We start from the raw sequence: 25386 nt of genomic DNA on the forward strand, positions 1-25386 counted from the left end.
TGTAGAGCCTTTGTGGCGAGTCTTCGGAATGTCCGTTGGCCCCCAAGGTTCCGGCCCACCATCACCGAGAAGTATGATGGGAGCGTCAACCCCACCGAGTTTCTCCAGGTCTATACGACCGGGATCGAGGCCGCTGGGGGAGACGACAGGGTCATGGCGAATTTCTTTCCCATGGCCCTGAAGGGACAGGCGCGGGGTTGGCTAATGAACCTGCCACCCGCGTCGGTCCACTCCTGGGAGGATCTGTGCCAACAGTTCACCATGAACTTTCAAGGCACCTATCCACGCCCAGGTGAAGAAGCGGACTTGCACGCAGTACAGCGAGGGGATGATGAATCCCTTCGCTCGTACATTCAGCGTTTCTGCCAAGTCCGCAATACTATACCTTGCATCCCTGCACACGCGGTGATCTACGCGTTCAGGGGGGGTGTGCGGCACAACCGCATGCTCGAAAAGATTGCCTCCAAAGAGCCCCAGACTACCGCAGAGCTTTTTCAGCTCGCGGACCGAGTGGCTCGTAAGGAGGAGGCCTGGACCTGGAACCCCTCCGGTTCCGGTGTGGCAGCTTCGGCCGCCCCCGGATCCGCCGCTCAGACAGGGCGGCGTGACAGGAGGAGGAAGAAAAGGTCGGTCCATTCCGGCGACGAGGGTCACGTCCTCGCCGTCGAGGGCGCTCCGCGGGCCACCCGAAAGGGGAGGCCTGCGAGCGACAAAAAGAAAGAGGCTGGTACTCCCAGCAGGGAGCGCCCAGCCAGCAAGTGGTGCTCCGTCCACAACACCTCCCTCCACGATCTCGCGGACTGTCGCGCAGTCAAAAACTTGGCTGAGCGAACGAGGAAGTGGGAGGAGGACAGGAGGCAGGAACGCCGTGAGGGCAAGTCCGCGGCATTTCCCTCCGGTAAACGGCGAAGTGAGGCCAAACAGAAGGCCCCCGCCGCTGACATCGATGACGGTGATGATGACCTAGGTTTCCAAGAACCTGGGGCCACCATTGCCACTGTCGACGGGGGAGCGTGTGCTCACGTTTCTCGCCGGAGTTTCAAGGCCATGAGGCGAGAGCTTCTCGCCGCGGCCCCTACTCATGAGGCGACGCGTCGGGCGCGGTGGTCGGAGGTGGCCCTCACCTTTGACCAGACCGACCACCCACCGTGTGTTGCCCGGGGAGGGCAGATTGCGATGGTGGTTTCCCCCACCATCTGCAATGTGAAGTTGGGGCGTGTCCTCATAGATGGAGGAGCGGCTCTCAACATCCTTTCCCCCGCGGCCTTTGATGCTATCAAGGCCCCGGGGATGGTGCTCCAGCCGTCTCAACCGATCATCGGTGTGACGCCGGGGCACACATGGCCGTTAGGTCACATCGACCTACCGGTCACCTTTGGTGGATCAGCCAACTTCCGCACGGAGCGGGTGAACTTCGATGTGGCGGACCTCAGTCTGCCCTACAACGCGGTCCTGGGGAGGCCCGTGTTGGTGAAGTTTATGGCGGCGGTCCACTACGCCTACCTCCAGATGAAGATGCCGGGCCCCGGTGGCCCCATCTCTGTCCGTGGCGACCTTAAAGTCGCGCTCGCTTGCATGGAGCAGCGCGCGGACCACCTCGCTGCTGCGACCAAGCCCGAGGGTGGTGACGAGAGGCTTGGCACTTCCGCCCCCACCGCCCCGAGGCAGCGGATTGCCACATGCGACGAGGTCCCGGTCAAGGAGGTTGCCTTGGGCGACGGCCCATCCAAGACCACACGGATCGGTGGTCTTCTGGATGGCAAATAGGAAGACGCGCTCGTCTCCTTCCTGCGGGCAAACGCTGACGTCTTCGCATGGAGACCAGCGGACATGCCCGGGGTCCCCAGGGAGGTGATTGAGCACCGTCTCGCCGTGCGGCCGGGCGCAAGGCCGGTCCGGCAGAAAGTGCGGCGGCAGGCCCCGGAACGTCAAGCCTTCATCCGCGAGGAGGTGGCGAGGCTTCTCGAGGCCGGATTCATCCGTGAAGTCATCCATCCGGAGTGGCTGGCGAACCCGGTGGTCGTTCCCAAGGCGAACGGCAAGCTTCGGATGTGCATTGACTACACCGACCTTAACAAGGCATGTCCTAAGGATCCTTACCCCCTGCCTCGCATAGATCAGATCGTCGACTCCACTGCGGGGTGCGACCTTTTGTGTTTTCTAGATGCATACTCTGGTTACCATCAGATTCGCATGGCTAGGGAGGATGAGGAAAAAACTGCGTTTATTACCCCCGTAGGAACCTATTGTTATACATCAATGCCCTTCGGGTTAAAGAATGCAGGTCCTACTTTTCAACGAACTACTCGAATTTCTTTGGGTAGCCAAATAGGACGTAATGTTGAGGCTTATGTCGATGACTTGGTTGTAAAAACGCGCAACCAAGGAACTTTACTTTCAGATCTAGCGGAAACTTTTGAGAACCTCCGCTCCGCCCGCATAAAGCTGAACCCCGATAAGTGTGTGTTTGGTGTACCTGCGGGCAAGCTTCTCGGGTTCTTGGTCTCTGCCCGAGGCATTGAGGCCAACCCCGAGAAGATTCGAGCTATCGAGCGGATGCGCCCCCCCAGCAAACTTAGGGATGTGCAATGCGTTACCGGTTGCATGGCCGCCCTAAGTCGTTTCATATCAAGGCTGGGAGAGAAGGCGCTACCCTTGTTTAAGCTCCTCAAGCGCTCGGGACCGTTTACTTGGACGGAGGAAGCTGAACATGCCCTCACTCGGTTAAAGGCATATCTCAGCTCTCCCCCGGTTCTAGTCGCCCCGGAGCCAAATGAGCCCCTGCTACTTTACTTAGCGGCGACCCCCCAAGTAGTTAGTGCAGCGTTGGTTGTGGAGCGCGATGAGGACAATCCTCATTCTGCGCACCCCCACTCTGTGCCGACTTGGCCCGGGAGCAGGCAGGGAGGAGAGGCCCCCGAGTCGAACGGTGGCCTAAGGCCCCCGACGACCGGAGTCGGCCCTCTGCCCGCTTGTCAGACGGTGCTGGGTGCCCCCGACCCTCAGGAAGGCCCCGAGGCCACTGCGGGAAGGCCGCACCTACCACCCTTTGACCCCGAGGCTAACCCTGTGCTGATTCGACCCGGGAGAGAGCAGGGAGAAGAGGCCCCCGAGCCGAACGGAGGCCTGAGGCCCCTGACGACCGGAGCTGGCCCTTTGCCCGCGTGTCTGACGACGCCAGGAGCCCCCGACCCCCAGGGCGGCCCCGAGGCCACTGTGGGAAGGCCGCACCTGTCATCTTCGGACCCCGAGGTCATCAGCGCAGGAGACGAGTGTGCCCCGAGAGGCCACTTGGACGAAGAGCACCCCGGGGATACGGCCCTTAGCGAAGAGGATCGGCCCCGCCGAAAGGTGCAGCGGCCTGTTTACTTTGTTAGTGAGGACCTCCGGGACGCCAAAACCCGATACCCTCGGGCCCAGAAGATGCTATACGCTATTCTGATGGCTCCGAGAAAAGCATCATCACCATATCTCCAGGCGAAGCAAATCGGCTCGCCCAGATTCGTGCGTCGCTCAAGTAATGTGGCAGTCTTCAAGAGACCGCCCATTATGGACAGCCAAGTCACCATTACCGATGTGCATGATTTGAGACCGTTGGGTTTCTGCCCAACCATGGAGACCGGTCCCACCTGTCACCAAGCTTTAGGAGTGGCGTCACGCCCGACCGCTTCCCTTGAGAAGGGCGATCGCCCTGGCATAACGCCGGGGGCTACTGTCGGTGATATGGGACCGGGAGTATCGTGACCAGAGGCTTGAGGCAGACACAATCGCCCACGTGGCCTGGCACCTTCGGGGACGTCGGGCCCGAGGGTGAGGTGTCCGCCCTCCTCCTAATTTCCCCGAGGGGGGGTCGGGTGACTCCTGCCCCGGCCCCGAGGGCCGAGGCGCCCCGACCCCTTGTGGAGTTAGCGCCACATGAATGGGTTGGGTGAACACGGTAAGCCTCGCCTAACCACATTTATTGCGGTCTGGTCGAACGTGTCACGCTGCATGCAGCGTAGTGCAGCGCGTTCCTTTATCCGGTCTGTGACCAGACACAGACCGGTCAGATCACGGGTTAGGTGGCGACTGGCGGTCTGACGCACGCCTTGCCCCATCCCATCAAGACGAAAGCCTCTAGGCACTCGTCTCAAGCCGGAGCTAGCGTGTAATCTCTTAGAGATGGCACGTTAGCCCTGGTTAGATTTTTACCAGGCTTCATCCTAACCATTACAGGCAAGATGTTGTGTGAAGAAGGGCAAACATGCATGTTGCTAAGCTGACACGCGGTGGACAAGAATGACCGATTTGTGACCGGTCTGACACTGCTCATGTTGTCAGCGCACAGCCACGTTCCCACGACGCGCCTGCCCCCGGCAGGAGTGGAGGTAGGTGTGGGCTGTCCCATCAGAAGGGCTCCCGGATGGAAACCGTACCGATCTCCGCCCATTAAAGAGAAAAAGAACAGTCCAGTTTGGAAAGAGAAAGGTGCATGTGGTATCCCCTTGAGATATAAAAGGAGGACCTTGCCCATTTAGAGAGGGGACTTTTTCCCTTTTGGAAGGCTGAGGGGAAAGGAAGTTAATCTTTTGTAACTTGTCCATACACAAATCCACAAAAACACAGGAGTAGGGTATTACGCTTCGCAGCGGCCCGAACCTGTATACATCACCGTGTCTCGTGTGTCTTGCGGGCGGGTGATCTTTCCACATACAGAGAGAGAGAGAGAGCTTGAGATTGCACCCTAAGCCCCTGGTCGAACCGGCAAAGGGGGGCTTGCGCAGTCTCCCGGTGAGGGGCCACGAGCTCCGTCAGAGTGCGACGAGGCAGACGAGTACAGTGGTGTTGGCACCAGGATGGTAGTCTCCGTCGTAGCCAGCGCGCCGAGATGCCGAGCACAGGCGGTTCCGGGCGCGGCGACACGGACGCGGACTACCGAAAGAGAGAGAGAGGATGAAGGGAGAGAAGAGGGGAAAGAGGAGATGATGACGTGGTCACCTTGACGTGTGGGGCCCACGTGGGTCCCGCGCTAAGTCAGCTGCCACGTCGGATAAAACCAGAGTTAAAACCGCCAAGGGACGTAACTCTGCACTGGTTTTGTAAGTTGGGGGATGCGTTGTATCTGGTTTTGCGGTTGGGGGATGATTTTGTAACTCGAGGACAAGTTGAGGGACCTTCAGTGTACTTTTTCCTTTTCTTTTCAAGATCACAAAAAATGAAAATTTATCCTAGGTACTAGGCAGTGATCATGCTTTGTCATCGGTTATAAACTTGTGCTATCATCAAATTACTTCCGAGTTGTTTGATAGGGCTTCAACTTTTAAATTTACCTTCAGAAGTTAGATCTAGAGAAAAGTTGTGGAGCGATCTAAACCCATCCATATCTGTTAGTTCATTTTAGGTGTGTTTGGTTGACACAGCTGCTTGCGGTGACACAAATTGCTATGCCACAGCTGAAATAGGGCTGACAAAAACACCCTTTGTGAAAACGCTCCAGCTAGTTCTACTCCCATTTAGATAAAGATGAAAATATTTGGTTGGGCTTTAGTTTAAGAGATATGAAGTTGTAGCTGGAGCCGTGCCACCCATCATTTGATTGTTTAGCTATAGTCTACTATTTTAGGGTTTGGCAGGTTTAGATATTGATATTTTTTAATCTAAATTCAGTGTTGAGATAGTATTTGTGTGTAGCTGATATATTATACTAATATATATGTAATAAACAGTGGTTGGTAGCATCCACAAAAGCGGTAGGAGACCATCGCAATATTGCACCGTTAAAATAGCGAAGGAAACATAACGAGTTGTATATGTGAAATAGTGGTTATAGCACCTTAATAACGGGTCGATATTGATGCAGTGTCCACTCAGTAAAACCTATCGACTTGAAAAAAAATCAACTGAGGTTCAAAATTTTGACAAAAATGTCCTATATTCCACCCAATAAAACCGCCTCGGGAGCTGTTTCCAATGATCATAGCCATTTTTCCTCGCTTTAAATATTTGCTACATAAAAGACAATATTCCATATTATTACTAAAAGAATTTATTGAGATGTTTATCCCATCATATTCTCGACTACATGGAAAAATGGACATTAACTAATACGAGTACTAACTTGTAAGGTAAATTTCCAAAGCAGAAGTCCAAAACTTTCCAAAGGAGCAAAGTGCAAAATCAGTAAAAACCCCAAGGTCTCATCCGCAAAATCCCCCACCCTTCTTCTCCCTCTCCCTCCTACTCCTCCTCCTCCACTACTCTCTCTCTCCAGATCTCGCCCCACCGCCATGGACGTCCTCGACGCCGGCCACCGCGCCACGCCGGAGCCCTCCTCCTCCTCCTCCTCCGCCGCCGCCGCCGACATGTCCGGCGCCTCCGTCCTCCCGCTCGCCGGCGCCGCCTACCAGCCCTACGTCTCCGAGCTCCTCTCCTTCTCCATCGAGCGCCTCCACAAGGTAGTTCCCGCCCCCGCCCCCGCTGCTGCTGCTGCTGCTTCCTCTTCTCGATGGCGATGGTGATCTGATGGGTTGTGGTGGTGGGTGCGCAGGAGCCGGAGCTGCTGCGGGTGGACGCGGAGCGGGTGCGGCGGCAGATGCAGGAGGTGGCGGTGGAGAACTACGGGGCCTTCATCGCCGCATCCGAGGCGCTCTCCTTCGTCCGCGCGCAGCTCGAGGGGTTCGACAGGCACCTCGAGGCACTGGTAATGCGGCTGGATCCCTTTTTGTCCCGTAGTACGAGAAATTACGGTTGCTCTGTGATTTGGGACGAGTAGATCCCCCACTTTCTCTGTTGTGTGGCAATGTGAGGTGGAGTGATCGGATTGATGGTTCTGCTTCAGGTGGAAATGGGATGTCGAGTGATCCAAATCTGTTGCCTGATGCTGTAGACTGAAGTAACTAGATCCAGACTTTGATGTTCGTGAAATTTAATGCTTAGATTTGCTTCTGTGTTTTCATCTGCAATATTATAGCCTGGCCCTGGTTGATTTTTCATCTTATTAGTTTTGAGTCAGTGAAGACTTCTCTTCTTGCTCAGGCCATTTCAGTTTGGTGGCCACTGAGAATTGCATGGGCTTGGTAATGCCTGTAATTGATTGCTGTGGGCTGTACCATGTAGGAACTTTCACTAATACTAGCCAATGGTGTCACGCGTTCGCGTGACCATGACCTCCATCTCTATTATGGAATTAATATCTTACTATGCTATTTGTATCAATAATAGAAATAAGTGTCTAGGGAACATAGTTTGAAGGAAGTCAATCTACAATTTCTTAATTTATGATGACCATGTTATGATGACAATAAATAATTAAGGTTAAATTTCATAGAACTTCAATTATTTGGTGTATCACTTTACTACAACTTTAGAAATGATGAGCTAAATCAATCTGCTACGAACTGGTAGTTTTGACAAATAATTGTGGTTTTCTAAAATATACTCAATGATTAACCTTTACTATGCTCAACTTGTAAAATTTATTGGAAATCTTATATTCATATATCAAACCAAAATTATCTTAAGTCTTAGAAATATTGAAAAACTTAGATTTAATTTCATTTTAACACACACAATTCTAGGTAACTTAATATTTACAATGTTTTGAACGACTCAGTTGATCAAATAACTAAACACATTTGGATTTTTTTAGACAAAATAGATTTGGAATTTGTGACAAATTAAATACATTGAATCTGTCCTCATGCGAGAGCCTCGCACATTCAATGTTCCAAGCCAATGCATATTTGTCTGCATAGTACCACATAATATATCCGTCGTAATATATGCATTTGTACCATCGTTCACGCTACTACTTTGTCTCGTCAATATAAGTAGCTTGTGACGTAAATCGCTAGCCGTGATAATACATGAGAGAGTTTGGTTTTATGACGTCCTATAGGCTAGAGACATAGGTAGTAGGAGGAATGTATGTTGTATTTTTTTTAACTCACTTCTTTTTTCCCCTTTTCTTTTTACCATGGCGAGGAGGATCTGGCAACCTACAAGACCAGGGACAAGTAATTTTTTTAGCATTTTCTTTTGATTTTGTTTGACTCTTAATTGGTATTGTCCCTAGCTCTCTCGATATGGGTTGCTTGGAGATCAATCAGGCTTCAGCTTGAACACTCCAGAAGGTTCTCATGGAAGTTGATTAGTTGACTATGAGTCTACAACTGTCTATGGATCCAACGGTTGATATTTCCTCTTTTGGTGTATCCAACGGTCCCCATTTAATTATTACGTGGCTCAATGAGAGAGCTTGAAAGTTAGTACTTTCACTACTTTAGATGGGATAGTGTGTAATTTCGATCCCGTCCTACCTATTCGTGTGTAAAAAGATCACAGCATACCTCAGGATGCCATGGCACTAGCTTCTCTTCTATAGGGACAGCCAAACTGCTAATTGTTGCAGGTATGCTGGTGACATTAGTTTCATAGGATGAAATAGACATGGATATTTGCTCATGGATTCAATCATTCAAAAGGTTCACAGCGGAGTTCTTGTTCTCACATCTAGGGCAGATCAGATTGTTGTTGTTTAGATGTCTCATCTTATGCAGATTTTATGATGGATAAGCCACAGCACTATCAATTAATGGGGGTTTTAATGGCAACTTCTATAAAATATCTGGTGCTCTATATTTCTGTTGGGGTGCAGTTGACTGGAAATTTTAAGTTAGTATTGTTGTAAACTTATAATACCACAGGATGATCTGATCACTTTTAGTAGAACATAGATCTTTCTTACTGCCGTCCTAGAAGCTTGTTCCAGATGCCCAAAATGTTCAGAGTGTTGTCGTCACCTTGAGCACTTTCTGCACTGCCATTGTTATTTGCGTTGATGAGAGATTTCTAGGTACATGTAAAGATTGTGCAAAATGACTTGGATTTGAGGTACCACTTTATGGCAATGTATTGTTATCACTGATTGCTTGTTTATTAGTCAGCTTTTAAAGTCAAATAATTAGGTAAATGTTTTTCTTTTTTCTGTCAATGGATGTTGGTGTGCTCTCTTCTGTGCTCGTGCAAGTTAAGACATTTTCTGACTTCTGAAAGTTGCATATCCCGATTTTTTTCATGTGGATTATTTTAGACTTTTAGTTATACTATAGACCAACAATGCAACCTTTTCTCTTCTTCATGCTTTTTTTTTTAAAAAAAATTGTCTAGTGAGATGCATTTTTATGCAATTTAGGTTTTCTCAGCAGTATGGCATGTAATATTTGACCCTTTTTTGTGCACTTTGTACATTTATTTATTACAGATAGAGGAGATACCGAATTTAACATCTGGCTGCACCGAGTTTGTTGAGTCAGCACAGCAAATTTTAGAAGAGAGGAAGCTCAATCAGACATTACTAGCCAATCACAGCACACTGCTTGATCTGCTTGAAATCCCACAACTGATGGACACGTATGTGCCATTTTTTTTTATAATTTCTTAAAGACCTTCAGTCATCTTGTGTTGTTTGATGTTGTTGATATGCTGTTTAGTTCTCGATTCTTCTCTAATTTCTGTATGCTACAGATCCATTTTGTTCAGTAAAACATGGTTTGATTTGTACAATTGACGAATCATGAAGAATTACATTTAACAATCTACATGCTCACAGATGTATACGAAATGGGAACTATGATGAGGCACTTGACCTGGAAGCCTTTGTTAGTAAAATATCAAAGTTGCACCCTGAGTAAGTCATTTGACATAATCTTTATTATGGCCTTTGTAATTTGCAATTAATTTAACTGTATGCCTTTTCGATTGAAGTTTACCTGTTATCCAAGGCTTAGCTGTTGAAGTCAAGAAGACAATACAGTCATTAATTTCTCAGCTTCTCCAGAAGCTTCGATCAAATATTCAGGTGATTATGTTGGTGCACTAACAATCTGTCATTGGTTAAACCATTATCGTATTTTTCATTTGCTCCATCTGTTCTATGCAAGTTGAACATTGTAAAGATTGTATCCTGTATATAACCGAGTTCTTTGTTGTGCAACTAATTTCATTTCTTTTCCAAATTTACTTGGTTTTGTCTCCTCTTAGCACATCTATGTCTAACTCCTGGTCATTTGACTGTCTACAGTTGCCTGAATGCCTCCGTATTGTTGCACATTTGCGCCGCATTGGAGTGTTCAGTGAATCAGAATTGCGTTTACAGGTATTCTGAACTTCTGATGTAATCTGGATTTTTTTTTTGCGGGGAATAATCTGAATAGAATTATACGTCAGTATAATGCTTTTACATTTAATTTTGAATTTATGAGTAATTCATTTGTTACCCTAAACCCTTACTTCAAAGCGGTGGTCCAGAGTATATAAACTACTAATGGAGGAATTTTAATTGTAATAATGACATTTCATTTAGTTCAAAGTGTTGGTCCAGATTACTACAAACTACTATTGGAGGAATTTTAATTGATAATAATGATATTTCACTGAGTCAAATTCATTGGATGATACATATCGAGTATTTTTCTCTCTCCTAATTCTGATATAGTTTCTAGTTCTTGAGATGCAGGGAAGCTTGGCTTTCTGGGATTCTTGATGACCTGGACCAAAGGAATGTATATGGGTATCTAACAGGCATGGTGGGTTACCACAGAACACATCTATTTGATGTTGTCAATCAATATCGAGCAATATTCAACAATGATAAGTCCGGAAGTGATGAGAACTACGATGGTGGATTGCTTTTCAGCTGGGCAATGCACCAAATAAGTAATCATCTTACCACTCTTCAAGTTATGTTGCCAAATATAACGGAAGGTGGCTCTCTCTCCAACATTCGTGAACAGTGCATGGTAAGCTTCTGCTAGTGAGTAACAGGAGTTTGATTGGGATCATTTGATTCATCATAAATTTGCATCACTTGTTTCATCTTGCAGTATTGTGCAATGGGCCTTGGCTTGGTTGGACTGGATTTCCGTGGCTTACTTCCACCAATTTTTGAAAAGTAATTAGCATTTTCTTGTAAATTTTATTAGAGTATTCACGCTGCAAACAGAACCTATTCTTATTGATGATGTTATCTGCATGCAGAGCTGTGTTAAATTTGTTTTCAAAGAACATGGGTACAGCAGTCGAGAATTTTCAGGTAATGCAAAATGTGCACAATCGTTATCGATGTGGATGTGCTATTTACTTCTTATCTAGATAATAGAATGAATTTAGGTTACAGGCTTCATGGTAGATGGTACTATTTTACTTAGTGTTTTCAGCTGTAGTCCACATTTTCAAATGTCTATACTTTCTTCCTCAAACATTATTTTAATTTCACCATTTTACCTTCTATCATGTTAGGTTGTTCTGGATTCACATCGTTGGGTTCCAATGCCATCTGTTGGCTTTGTAGCGAATGGAGTTGTGGATGAGACTTCTGATGATGTGACGCCGCCTTCTGTTTTAATGGAGCATCCACCTCTTGCAGTCTTTGTCAATGGTAAGTTTTGTTGATCTCTCTCTCCCTCTCATTCCCCTGCACATGGTAATTCTACACTTAAATGAAATATTGAATTTATACACCATCATGTTGAATCTAATGGTCATGTGTTGTGATGGCTGTATAAAAGTTGATATGTCATTTGTTTTAACTTTCTGTGCAGGTGTTTCAGCGGCAATGAATGAGCTAAGACCGTGCGCACCATTGAGCTTGAAAAATGTACTTGCCGAGGAGGTGGTGAAGGGATTACAAGCCGTTTCTGACTCCCTAGTCAGATACAATGCCATGCGGATGCTGCGTGGAAATGAGTCCTCTCTTTTCCTTTCACTTTGCCAGGCATTTATTGAGGTAAGGGGCCTCTGGAAAAAGGAGTATTTTTGTCCAATTCCTCAAACAAATAATATTCCAAATTATGACCAGGTGGTGTTTCTATACACCTAGAGAAGGATTACATATTAATTTATCCTCGCAGGTCGCATATCCTTACTGCTCTGCATGTTTTGGCCGATGCTACCCCAATGGAGCAATATTGATCACAGAGCGACGAAGCACATTCGACGCAGTCAGCCAGCTGCTGACTGTACCTGCAAGGTCCAACAGCTCAGGGATCAGCATCGAACGGAGGCAATCAGGCAGCATTGAGAGAAAACAGTCTGGAGCCATTGAACGTAAGCAATCGGAAGGCATCGAAAGAAAGCAGTCGATCGACGAGAGCGCGGGGACAACAGCCACCGACAATGGGACCCCAGCTAACGGACCACCTCCAGTGGCGAACGATGATTCTGGGACCTCCTCAGCACCAGCTCAGCCTGATGGGCAAACCACTGCAGCAGCAAGTACGTAGCTTTGACTTTGTTAATGCCTTTGATGGAACCTGTCGAAGTTTTTTGGTCATGGCCTTGGGTTATCGTCAGCCAACAAGTGTCTCTACTGCAAGATTATGCCTGACGAGAGTTCAGTTTCGGTTTTCTCATGGTCTTACAATGTATACAAGCATCTCATACCAAGATCTCGGATCTTAATTTGTACAATACAGCCATTAATTTTTTTAGCTGGTCATCATTAGTCCATACCTAGATGTTGTAGAGTGAAAGATTGTTTCAGGGTGACAATAAGCCGATAATGTGAAGTGAGCGTGCTACGTTGTTAACTGCAGAGTACTGCGCCTCTATGTTTTCTTCTTTTCCATTAAATTACTGTTCATTATTTCTCGTATTTATGTTTCTGTTCTTTTAGTTTGTTTCACCCAAGAGTATTTTAACACGTCTTAACTATTCCAGAGGTGTGAATTATGCTCACCTTTAAAATGATCTATTTATCCACACATTTTCTAAAGCAGGGTACTTGGTATGGGAGGGGGAAGTGTAATTAGTAGATGAAGGGTCAATGAACTAGGAGTATTTTAACAATATTAAATGTATAAATATTACTCACTCTGCCTCATAATATAGTTATGCCCGCATTTATTGCATTATGTAGTGTTCTATTTGATTTTAGTTTGCTATATTATAGGACGGTTACGGGGTGGAGAGAGTAATATCTAAAGTGTAAAGTGTTCCTCCTTTCTGGGTTCTGGGCTTGTCGCTGGCTAGCAGCTAGCAACGGTGAAGCTGTGAAACGGATTAATATCTAGGATTGGGGATTTGAGGTGAAGCTAGCAACGGTGAGCCATGGGTAGGTCTGACAAAGAATAACTCAAAGTAAAAGATTAAATTTTCAAATCTAATTTTAAAGTTGATTTTAAAATATTTTCAACATAGTTTTTTTTGCAACATTGGTTTTTAAGTTGCTAAGAACACATATAAAAATTATAAAAATTATAGACAAATTATTTTTTTTTGTCTCTAATAAGTATTTACGGTTTATAATAAGTCTTTTTCAACCGATGAAACCCGATGAAGCTATACAACCCTTTTGAAGTTTTATGGCAAGATTCCTACGTTCCGTTAGTACTCTCATTACATATTACTAGGTTGATAATATTTATCGTTTTGGATAATGGTGAGGTCTTTAAAATGTTTGACTACAAATAATTCCTAAATATGTTCCTTGGAAATATGGAGACCATATGTATATATTAGTCATAAAACAATACCTTAATAAAAATCATCTATTTGTTGATATTTCTATAGACACTATCCAGATTCGTAGTAGGATATGTCACATCGCATACTAGATTAACTTATTTTTGGAGGAATAAAGTACAATAGAAAAATAATGATAAATTTGTTTTTTTTTTGGAAACTAAGTACTTATCGAAAAGGACAAGTATTACCAACCAATACCAACGCAGAGTAGTACTGCTAACATCGGAGAAAATAGCAAGGTCGATCCATTGCTTCAACTTCAGAGGTGAAAAACGACTTATAGTTGCGAGCTTTGTCAGTCGATATATAATCCGTTGTTCATATCGGTCATACTGTAGATGGCTGCTAAGGAATTCATATTCTAATAGTATTTATAGATAAATCAAATATACAGTCGTTTATGAGGAAAGAATCAATATAAATTTAATGTCAAAACAAGATTCACAGAGCCTAAATATATACTCCCTCCTTTGTTCGACGTCGTTGACTTTTTTAAACATGTTTAACCGTTCGTCTTATTCAATTTTTTTTATGAAATATGTAAAACTATATATATACATAAAAGTGTATTTAACAATAAATCAAATGATAGGAAAAAAATTAATAATTATTTGAATAAGACGAGTGGTCAAATATATTAAAAAAAGTCAACAACGTCAAATGTTTAAGGATGGAGGGAGTACACCATAAGTAAAAATAAATAAATAAATCATATCCTAACTACGAATCAGGTTTTATTTTTTTTATTTTTAATCAAATCATAGGTTTTTTTTTCTGGATAAAGAGGTATAATCCGGTAGATGCCAAGTGACATTGTGGATGCGACTGTGACACTGAGAGGTCAGAAATGGTCCAGTTATGAATACATCCATCCTGATACTCTTTCCGTTCCATAATATAAGAGATTTTGAGTTTTTACTTACAACGTTTAAACACTTGTCTTATTCAAAAAATTTTGAAATTATTATTTATTTTATTTGTGACTTACTTTATTATCTACAATACTTTAAACATAACTTTTCACTTTTTATATTTGCAAAAAAAATTAAATAAGACGAGTGATCAAACGTTGCAAGAAAAACTCAAAATCCGTTATATTGTGGGACGGAGGGAGTAGTATTTTGAGACGCAGCCATGCCTGCCCAGCCCAATGTTACAGCCATCCATCGGCGGTTCGTTGCGCAAAGACGAGATGAAGACCACGGGCGAAGTATAAAGACAGACAAACAAAGAATAAAGGTTGACAAAACAACCACGAATCAAAGACAGAATAAAGGTTGACAAGCTCAAAAAAAGAATAAAGGTTGACAACGTGGCTTCATCCTTACATCGAAACAAAGGATTTGTGGACAGATTCGATATGATTAAAATTCCATAGAAAATTTTTTGTATTTGACTTTTTGAATTCGTAAGGAATGACTCCACGTAAATAAATTTTGGAGGAAAATTAGTAAGAGCTTCGATCTGTTTGAAAATTTACTTTGAGTACATCTATTTCATTTGATCCCTATGTTCTACCCGTGGTTTATTCAAATGACCATTCCTTTATTGTTTTTTAACTTTCATTACTGTTGAAATCTTGTTTTTTTTTTCTTCTCATTTCTGTGATTCAGCCCTTGTATTTAAAACTCCATGCTATCTTAAAATTATGATACTGTGAACATAATTGAACACCAAAAATGATGTAGTAAGAATGATTGGCGATTAAAAATTTAAACAAGAGAGTCAACGCAATCACCATCGGGTATTATACACAATGTTCTAAATCTTCGGCTATAGCCGGAGATAGCGGATTGGGAGGGAAACAACTAGGATATTTCAATTTTAACGCTATGATTTATCGGCCGCTAATAGCAGCACTTAGCCGGAGATAGCCGCTAAATTAGTCAAATATAGCTGCACTTAGTTGTGGCTAAAAAACTAGAAAGCAAAACTGAAAATGGGCTTTTGACGTATGTGGCCCATGAAGTTTGGCCCAACAACGAACCCTAATCCTCCAGTTGGCTCCTATCCTCTCCCGCTCATGCTCTGTGAGACATCTTGCGGCGGCAGCTCCTCACCCAAGCAGCGGCGGTGGCTGCTGCTTCTCCTGGTGGCGGTGGCTCCTCCCCCAAGCAGTGACGGCAGCTGCTGCTTCTCCCGGCGACGACGATTGTTGTTTCTCCCGCAATGGCGGCTGCTTCTCCCTGCAGCGGGTGCTGCTTCTCCCGGCGACGACTACTGCCTCTTCCCAACAACAAACGGACACCATTCCTCACCGTCCCTTTCACCAATCGTCCTTTATGTGCAATCAAGTAAGTGATATATGATATGTCGATTTTTAGTCCAAATTCTATCAAAATTTTGATTTTTTTTTTCCTAATATTTTCAAAAACCACTAAATGTCTTAGTTGCAGCTATAGCCCGCTATAGCTGCTGGAGAGCTCAACCGCTAAAAGGCTTTGCTGGAGATTTAGAACCTTAATTACACACAAGTTATTATTAAAGATTGTCAACTTGATTATATAAATGGACTCAACAAGCAGTAGCTTACAACTAAGTTATCTACTGTAGTAATGACTAATTATTCTTTTAGTCATAGTGATGTATTTATTAACAGCTATATACATATGATGACTTTATAATCTTAAAAATATGCCGGTTCAATTGAAAGTGTTCACAGTATACATGTATGTATTTATAAGGATGCAAGTGTGTGCGTGTATATAAGAACGTTTGTGTTTATACCGTGTTAATAATTCCTTTAGAAAGAGAACAAATAACTCACTACACTACAAACTACTACTCTCTCCGCCACATGAAATAGTAGTTTAGGATCAGATGAGATAATTTTATAGTACAATAAATTTAGACAAAACTTAGAACGGATGAGATATTTTATGATCAAATGAATTTATTTATTGTACTATAAAATATTCTATCCGATTTTAAATTACTGTATTGTGAGGTAGAGACGAGTGTATTGCGGAAGCCAAGTTGGGCGAGAGAATCAATCAAGCGGTGGAGTAAAAAAGAAGAGCACTGTAGCACCACTGCATGAGCCGGCGGTGGAGGAGGAGAGCAAGCCCTTGTTTAGTGCCAAACTTTTTTTTTTTTGAAACTTCTAACTTTTTCATCACATCAGAACTTTCTTACGCACAAACTTTTAACTTTTTCATCGCATCATTCTAATTTCAACCAAACTTCTAATTTTAGCGTCAAGTAAACGCACTCCGGAGAAGAGAAGAAGAGATGCAATGCATCCGGCAGCGGCTGATGGAACGATCCGCCTCAGCTGGCGTGCCGGTGGCGCTTTCGTGCGGCCCATGCCGTCGATCGTGCGCATCTCATCTCATGGTCTCTCGTCCTCTTTCTTTCCGTTTCCGTTGTCAGTTGTCACCCAAACCTCTCTCTTCCAGAGTTTCCAGTAGGATTTGCCTGGCTTTTGAGTTCTGACCGGAGATGAGAAAGATGGCCTCCTGGTTGGCAAACTGTCGATCACTGGCACCCAGCACTGTTCTCTGACCACCTGAAGTTTTTTGTTACTGTGTGCCGCTCATTGTACATGTCCCTCCTCCAAAAAAACAACGTTGCCAATAATTTATTTTTTAAAGTTGATTCTGGATTTCTTCGTCGTAGTTGGTTTCTCAGGATTTACTTTAAAATCGCTAGGAACATATATATTAAAAAGTTTACCTATAAATTATTTTTTAGCTGTGTCCCGCTTATAATAAGTATAATCGAAACGGAAAGACTGGCAAGTGATTAATAGAAATAAAAATTGTTGCAAGGGCATGCTGTTGTAGCATGTTTTCTGCATAGAAGCGATTGAAATTATACGGAGATAATATGTTTCTTTCAAAGTATTTTCCATGTACACAACCTTAGATAACATCCAGAATCTATTATCTATATGTAAATAACAATACATTTGACCTCCATGCGTGCGTTGCAACAGGATTTCAATTAAAAATAATAATTATTAAGTCATTATTACCATCATTTTCTATATATATCGGCTCCCATCGGATGTCAGCCAAAGAAAAAACCAAATTTTAAATTTTTAAAGTTAATTTTGAGGTTGATTTTAATATATTTTCAACGTAGTTTCTTTAGCATTGGCTTTTAAGTTATTAAGAACACATCTATAAAAAATTTATCTATAAATTCATTTTTATTCCCTAATAAGCCGTTTTGGCTTATTGGGAAAAAGCCAAACGATGAGGACCATATCATCTCTTAATTGTTGCATGTACTGACATACAAACCATTTAGCCTCACAATGTCCATTTACTTTCTCATAAATAATTGGTACGAGACGGTTAAGATGTGATTTCTCCTTAAAAAATGTGGAGAGTTGATGATGGTGGTGTGACAGAACCAACACTATCACTACTATTTTTGAAACGAGTATAAATACGCAAAGACTGAAATACTCTTTAGGCCGCGTTCTTTTGTAGGGGTTGAAAACCCCTCCCCTCTGCATGAAAAACAGACGGAGTGATAGATTAATACGTGATTAATTAAGTATTAGCTATAAAAAATTTGAAAAATGGATTAATATGATTTTTAAAGCAACTTTCCAAAATTAACTTTTTGTAAAACACGTACTCCCTCCGTCCCAAAAAAAAGGCAAACCCTGGGTTTGCGTGTCCAACTTTGACTGTCCGTCTTATATGAAATTTTTTTATAATTCGTATTTTTATTGTTGTTAGATGATAAAACATGATTAATACTTTGTGCGTGACTTGTCTTTTTAATTTTTTTCATAATTTTTTCAAATAAGACGGACGGTCAAACATTGGGCACGGAAACCAGGGTTTGTCTTTTTTTGAGACGGAGGGAGTACCGTTTAGCAGTTTAAAAAACGTGCACGTGGAAAATGAGAGAAATGAGTTGGGAGCTCGTGGGACAGAACACAACCTTTGTCCTGTATATATTGTGGTCGTATCCTGTAACATTATGACACCACAATACTTATCATTTCTATCATTTCACAGTGAATAACATAAAGAGGGCATATCAGGTGCAAACAGGGTAAATGTTGGAAATATGCAAACCAACCGTTAGATCCTATTCCAAGGGATGAGATCATAATGTACCCCTTCCAACTGTACATTTTACGTTTACCACCCCACTTAACATATGTTTTACTGAAAATATCAGGACCATGTTATCCCGCTCTCAATTCCAAAATCCCCACCTCAATTCTCAGCTCCTCTCCATCTAAAAGAAAAGGTCTCACCCTCAGCTAGTCCCCTACCCCCTCCTTCCGATTCGAACTGATGAGAAATCCCCACGATTATGTGCTTCCCTGACTCCCTCGAGCTTCCTCCTCGCATCCAATCTTCCTCCTCCATTCCTGCTCCAGAGGTATGGACAAAAGCTCAACAAGTGTTCATCTAGGGTTAGGGTTTGGGGTGGCGGTGGCAGATGGGGCTGGTCTTCAGTCATAATCGAGGTGTGCTCCCATTTGTTCTTGACCTGATTTGTTCCTTATGCATTTGATTTGTTGTGTTCCTCTGCACAAGCTTGCCCACTTGCATTGGGTGCAGTAGTGTTCTTTTGTTGCAACCCATGATTGGGGAAGATGGAGAAGATGGAGAAACTCACCCAGGGACACTTTGGTGACGAGGGGGAATCCCTGGCCAATAAACTCACCTCAAGCCGGTAGGTTGTTTGTCATCCATATAAAAAGACTACTTCTCACAGGATAACACCAGAGTAATTTGAAAGCTTTTAGACATGCATTGATCATACAAAAGAAGAACACAATATCTGCATAAGATGGTATGCCCCAATTATCCCATTCTTGAAATTATATTATCACTAGTGCTCTAGAGCTATCAGTCCCCAAATCTCTCAACTCCTTGAAAAAAAATCAAATGAGTAATCTTAAACAGTCTCAGCTTCCATCTTCTTTCCATCTTCCATCTTCTTTTCAAGTCAACATCCTCCTCCCCACATTTGAATCTTCCTATGCACAATTTGCAGATGTTCTCTATAGGAAAAAAAACAACTATTCCTTGTGAGACACAAAACAAAATTCAACTGCTACTGAATGTTTCTCATTGGCATGCCCAGATGTAGAATGTTTCTTATTTGTGATCAGATGCACATACTTATTCATGGTATGTTGTTAGTTGCACAAAGAGATAATAGGAGCAACATCTCGCGTAATCAAATTAAACTTGTACATGAATCTTTTTGGATAGATGCACATGCATTTGTAAAAAAAATTATATAATAAAAAGCACAAGCATCCAGAGTGACTTTCCCAAATAGAGATCCATATACATTTTAGAAACTAAAAAACATTTCAGGGACTATGATGTGTGAGTTACATTTATAGAATTCCAGCATGCAAGCAATATTCTCATGCTCTCCCTCCAATCAGAGAACAATTCCAGGGTTATTGCACATTTCTAACTAAGAAATCAGAGAAAAAAAACCAAGAGCACTTATGTGCTCTCCCTCCAATCCTTGCTCTACCTCACCAGGCTCCAATGCACAGATCCATCATCAGGGAGAAGAGAATACCTTGGCCCAGATCTGGTTGGGACTTGATTCCCTTCGTAGCCCTGCAACTCAATGTCCAGGTCAGGGGAGCGGTCGGGGGCGAGGTTGCTAACGGCCTTAGGGGATTGGGTAGCGCCGATGCCGTTCGCCATCGCCACCGCGGAGGATGGATTCGTCCACCTGCTGAGGGAAGAACCAGCAGAGGAGGAGGAGGAGGAGGATGGAGAAGAGACGGCTGCGGCGGCGGCGGCGGGGTGAAGGTGAAGGCGGTCTTGAAGCGCGCCGAGATGGAGTGGCTCATGGCGCAGCTCAAGACCGGCGACCGCCGTCTCGCTGGCCATAGGAGTCGACCAGTGAGCTTTGTTGGAACAAATCATGGTAGCAGTACATTACAAGATGAGAGGGATAGAATCTATAAAGAAGATGAGTATAGGGTTTTTTTTGTAACATATGCAGCCAGGTGCGGGCGGTTTTCTGCAAAAGTGCATCCAACAGGTGAGAGAGTGGATGGGAGCTTATCATGGTCGTTCAGATTGGATGCAACGGTGGAGATTAGTATTTCCAAGTTTGCAACATTTGGTGCATTTTCACAGGATATGGCCTCTAACATAAAAGACATTCTTCATGATCACAACCCACAACCTTAGCTGCATCAAATAATTAAGAGCACATCTAGCTGTAAACACTACTAGTCTCGTTTACACTGTTCTAAATATCTTTGAGAGTTCTTTTTTTTGGAAACTAATGATTTATATGAGAGGTTGCCTTCGTTTACAAAGGGTGTGTTCGGCTGCTTTTTTTTTCTCCGGCTACAGCTGTGGCCAGTAGCCATGGCCGAACACAACCAAAACCTCCTTCTCCATGTCAAAACCACGATCTTAACCGAATGATTGAGAGAGCTGTTTAGATTATAACCAAAATAAACCTTATTAAAATTTTAATAGTATTGTTAAGTTTTAACATATATTTTTTTTCTTACTAAAATTTAGTAAAAAACTAAATGTATACATATATTTAACAACTTTATAAAAAAAACTGTTCGAAATAGCACCAATCCAAAAGAACCCCTGACTATCCCTCAAATTTCATTCCTTTTCTTTTCCTCCCCATTGATGAGATTGAACATGGCACAGTTAGCAATTAATGCAAAGTGGGCCCAGCCCGGCAGCCCGCAAACCGATAACGCCCTCTCATCTTCTGCACCAATAAAAGCGTGAGTGGCCTAGCCCGGCCAATTTCCATCGCAGCCATTTTTACCCCTAGCCCCCTCCGCTTCCTCCTTTTTACATCCAAACCCCTCTTCCACTCCCCTCGCCGCCGCCGCCTCCGCCGTCGGGGAGGATGGGAGGGGCGCACTTCCCCGGTGAGGGCGAGGTGGTGGCCGGGGAGGGCGACGCCGTCGTCCCCCTCCGCGACGTGGGCAAGATGGAGCACGGGTGAGATTTCGCGGGGACCTCCTCCTTTTTTCCCCTCTTCCCCACGGGTTCTTGATTTGTTCTTTCGCGGTGAGGTGTGGGATGATTCTGTTCTTCGTAGGGGGTGCTGTGCTGTTTCCGCTCGCTAGCTGTTTCAATCTTTGTTTCGCTTGTTCTGCTGGATTTGCTGATCTATGCTTTTGCTTTTTGGTTGCTGAATTTCACTGAGTAAATCTGCCCCCCTCCCCGCGCCATCTCTTGTTGTGTGCAGGTGCGAGCATTACAGGAGGAGATGCAAGATCGTGGCGCCCTGCTGCGGCGAGGTGTTCGCTTGCCGCCATTGCCACAACGATGCCACGGTAACCATGCTCTGCTGCTGCGGTTGTTTATCTTGTTCATGTAGAAGGGGATTTCCATGGGATGCCAAGTGATTAGTATTTAGTTAGTGCACTGCCATGCTATCTAGTACTAGTATTGTTTGGTAGTTCTTGCCTGGTTGGATATGGAACTAGATCCCCCAATCATCCAAACATCAAGTCTTGAATGGCAAGCTGACAAGTTTGAGCTGATTCCTTCATATGGAATTGGTATTTTAGTTCCTATAAATGCGCTAGTTTTAGTACTTGACTCCTTTTCCCCAGTTTAGCCTTTTGAACAACTTTTCTTGTTTGAACTTATGCATGAAAAGAAAGTTGGTGGTATAGAGACCAATGAAATGCAAGTCGCAGGGTGTTGAGTCAATCAGGGTAGAACATAAAAAAAAGACTTAACTTGTCGATAGTTACTTCCAACATGGAGCTTCAAAATCATTTGAGAATAAGGGCACATAATGGAGTTCTGTAATCCCTTGCAGAAGTTAAAAAGAGAAACTAAAGAACAAAACTGTTTTAACTGTTGAGTTTAACTAGGTTTGATGGTATTGATATTGTTCTCATTGTAGGCTTCAGGTGATCGGCATACCATTTGCCGCCAGGATGTTGAAAAAGTACACCTCTCATGTCCTTTCTAGTTTGGTTTGTACAATTGATACTTTATTAGGTTCAGAAATTCCATAAGGTTGACTTTATTCTTTCCTGCAGGTAGTATGTCTACTCTGTGATACTGAACAGCCGGTGCGACTTAATTTCTAGAAGATACTGTTTACAATACCAGTGTCATGCGATGAGACCATTTATACATACACTGACTTTATTTTGTTTTTCAGGTGTCACAAGTGTGCATAAACTGTGGTGTCAATATGGGAGAGTACTTTTGTGATGTATGCAAGTTTTATGATGATGATGTAGGTTCTTAAATTTATTTTCTGTGGTTATATGCTTTTTGGGTGGTTCTTATCCGTTCTCAACTGATGCATTCGTCTTTTTGCTACAGACAGAGAAAGGGCAGTTTCATTGCTACGATTGTGGCATATGCAGGTGAGCATGAAACAATAGCTCAGCAATTATCTTGTGAATCATAGTTCTAATTCTGTATCCGCTTAATCAACCAGGGTTGGTGGCAAGGAAAACTACTTCCACTGCGCAAAGTGCGGTATGCTTTGTCTGCACTAGTGTGATATGTCACTTTAAGATAAATCTTTCCAATTTGTGCTGATCATTTTTAACTAACAAGTGTGGTATGTAGATCATGTCAATATGCCATAAATGCAATCATAGTCTATTTAGGTGATACTGAATTTGGTAATTAAAAAAAATTGTTGCCCAGATGACTTATTTTATTGCATAGCTTTCTAGTTTCTATCCTAAAAATGTCAATATGATGACTATTTTTTTTTCTGGTAATGGTTATATGTAGTATCTATTAATTAATTTTGCTGCAACACGTAGGGTCTTGTTATGCTGTTGCTCTGCGTGATAACCATCAGTGTGTGGAGAACTCAATGAGGCAGAATTGCCCAATTTGTTATGAGGTAACTTTGAGAACTTGCACTCTTTCCTTCCTGGTTAGCAACTTAGCAAGATGATAAAACTGAACTTCCTGTGCAGTATCTATTTGATTCATTAAAAGGAACACGAGTTCTCGACTGTGGACACACGATGCACATGGAATGCTTTTCTGAGATGGTGGAACATAACAAGTAAATCCCTCCACTTGTTGCCATTATTCATTTGCTTAATACTTCTCTGACACTGTAACCAGTTCTTGCCTTTTTTTGGAGATATAACTAGTTCCTGGCTATTTGGATTATACAGATACACTTGTCCAATATGCTCCAAGACAGCTCTTGATATGACACATCACTGGGCATTGTTAGATCAAGAGGTATGTATTTCTTTTCTACAGATTATAAGTAAAGTGTCACGGTCAAACAAACTCGGCATATTCACACTGCAGTGAAAGAAACAATCTGAAACATTATTAGAACAAAACTAGTTGATGATCCTCCTGCCCGGAAATCAGGAAATACGTTCCATTGGAGATGAGTTGTGTCCAGTAAAACTAGTCAGGCATATTGGCACTCCAGTAGCATCTATCATACACTTTTATGATGATTTGATTTGAACATTTTAGATATGATTGGTGCTTTGTTAAATAATAACAAGACGATGTGTTCTTTTGTAGATTGAAGCAACAATCATGCCTCCCGTCTACCGTTACAAGGTATTCTTTTTCTGATTTAGCTACACAGTTCACCTTGCTTTCATTGCCAAACTGAAGGTTATGCTTTGCTAAGAAATTCAGAAGTCAGAACTCACCTCGAAACCTTTTTCTGCTGCCTTTTTTTTTTTGATAAATCATCCAAAAATATGCAGCAAAAGCAGGGACCTTCATTATTATATATACTGTTGACGATCACTATCATGCAAATCACACACAATACCCAGATTTAGGCTAACAAGGTGTTCTTTCCTTGTGAAAATTACTAGGTTTGGGTGCTCTGTAATGACTGCAACAAGGTCTCAGAAGTGGACTTCCATGTGATTGGCCACAAGTGCAGCCACTGCAACTCGTACAATACTCGATCGACATCACGGCCTGCGGATTTATCAGGAAGCAGTTCTCCCTCGACGTCAGATTCGTCCGAAAACAATCCGTAGATAACATGCCATGTTGGTGCCCAACAAGATCTACAGTTTAGACAATCAAGTCCCAGATTCATACATATACAAGTAGTAGAAGGAACATTGTTTTGCGGCTAGCCTATCCAAGTGCCTACCCAATTCTTCAAGATTCAATTGATTCCTTGAATCTTCATGTGTTGGAACTGCTACTAGACAAAAGCTATTGTGATGATACCATATGTTGTGTTGAATCTTTAATCACAGCCATGGCTGTTATCAGTGTGGGTGAAAGTGAAACCCATCATGTTATCCAGGAGCTGAATGTTGATGATTGCAATCCATGGAAAATGGGTATGCGTACTCTACATGTTGATGATTGTATGTTGGTTCAGATTTGTCTTCGTTTTACAGTAAGTGGGCAAACTTATCAACTTAAGATTCAATAAGCTAATAATCATTTTAATTAGCCTTTGGAAGACAATATATTAACTCACATATTTAATAGGTTGTTAATCACTTAACAAGTCAAAACAGTTTTTTAAAAAACAAGTAAAAAAGAAGTACACAATTTCTGAAAAAAAAACAAGGTACAGAATTCTCCAACATTTTTTGTCGCACAAACAAAATTAAATTTCGTTAGCATATCAAGCCGCTGAATTATTATTAAAAATAAATTACGTACATATTATTGGCTTGCTATATTTATTATTATTATTATTACTCTTATATTGTACATATTCATGCACATTTACATTTTTTTCGGCCACGTTTTACAGATTTCTCAGGGCCGAATTTTTTATCGGTTTGAAATTGGGTTGGCCGATAGATCGGGCTTCAAATTTTAGTGGGCCTAACTTGGTAGGCCCAAATGGACCGAATTCCATATTTTACTGGGCCGAAATGTACCGGGCTAATTAGCCACGTAATGGACCAGTCTCATTTTACGGTTTTACCCTCATTTTCTTCAA

The 25386-nt window shown here is 43.1% G+C and overlaps 2 protein-coding genes and 1 long non-coding RNA gene across 3 annotated transcripts; 2 read left to right on the forward strand and 1 right to left on the reverse strand.

Annotated features, from left to right (window-relative positions):
• The first annotated feature begins 6232 nt into the window (after nucleotides 1–6232).
• LOC4352423 (conserved oligomeric Golgi complex subunit 8) lies at nucleotides 6233–12571 on the forward strand. The gene is made up of 12 exons (XM_015765144.3): nucleotides 6233–6434; nucleotides 6527–6679; nucleotides 9242–9390; nucleotides 9590–9667; nucleotides 9745–9838; nucleotides 10061–10135; nucleotides 10482–10778; nucleotides 10863–10930; nucleotides 11017–11071; nucleotides 11278–11416; nucleotides 11580–11764; nucleotides 11889–12571. Exons 1-12 carry the CDS (start codon nucleotides 6267–6269, stop codon nucleotides 12258–12260), a joined length of 1833 nt encoding a protein of 610 aa, XP_015620630.1. The 5' UTR covers nucleotides 6233–6266; the 3' UTR covers nucleotides 12261–12571.
• Nucleotides 12572–19232: 6661 nt separating this feature from the next.
• On the reverse strand, nucleotides 19233–20164 carry LOC107279807 (uncharacterized). Its single transcript, XR_010738511.1, has 2 exons — nucleotides 20023–20164; nucleotides 19233–19483 (listed from the first exon to the last, which is right to left on the reverse strand). It is a non-coding gene; the product is annotated as an uncharacterized lncRNA (long non-coding RNA).
• A 1061-nt stretch (nucleotides 20165–21225) lies between these two features.
• Nucleotides 21226–24755, forward strand: LOC4352424 (E3 ubiquitin-protein ligase MIEL1). The gene is made up of 12 exons (XM_015762846.3): nucleotides 21226–21437; nucleotides 21688–21775; nucleotides 22357–22401; nucleotides 22496–22528; nucleotides 22621–22698; nucleotides 22788–22831; nucleotides 22906–22946; nucleotides 23243–23325; nucleotides 23402–23493; nucleotides 23609–23678; nucleotides 23979–24017; nucleotides 24284–24755. Exons 1-12 carry the CDS (start codon nucleotides 21343–21345, stop codon nucleotides 24452–24454), a joined length of 879 nt encoding a protein of 292 aa, XP_015618332.1. The 5' UTR covers nucleotides 21226–21342; the 3' UTR covers nucleotides 24455–24755.
• Nucleotides 24756–25386: the final 631 nt, after the last annotated feature.

Source organism: Oryza sativa, chromosome 12 (genome assembly GCF_034140825.1).
Source record: "Oryza sativa Japonica Group chromosome 12, ASM3414082v1".
In the NCBI taxonomy this organism is placed as follows: Eukaryota; Viridiplantae; Streptophyta; class Magnoliopsida; order Poales; family Poaceae; genus Oryza; species Oryza sativa.

Bases quoted from the DNA above. Each gene is read 5' to 3' on its own strand.
- LOC4352423 (XM_015765144.3), top strand. From the start codon at position 6,267: ATGGACGTCCTCGACGCCGGCCACCGCGCCACGCCGGAGCCCTCCTCC. The intron at 6,680-9,241 runs GTAATGCGGCTG...TATTTATTACAG, and splicing joins ACAGGCACCTCGAGGCACTG to ATAGAGGAGATACCGAATTT. The intron at 11,072-11,277 runs GTAATGCAAAAT...CTATCATGTTAG, and splicing joins CAGCAGTCGAGAATTTTCAG to GTTGTTCTGGATTCACATCG.
- LOC4352424 (XM_015762846.3), top strand. From the start codon at position 21,343: ATGGGAGGGGCGCACTTCCCCGGTGAGGGCGAGGTGGTGGCCGGGGAG. The intron at 21,438-21,687 runs GTGAGATTTCGC...TGTTGTGTGCAG, and splicing joins GTGGGCAAGATGGAGCACGG to GTGCGAGCATTACAGGAGGA. The intron at 23,679-23,978 runs GTATGTATTTCT...GTTCTTTTGTAG, and splicing joins GGGCATTGTTAGATCAAGAG to ATTGAAGCAACAATCATGCC.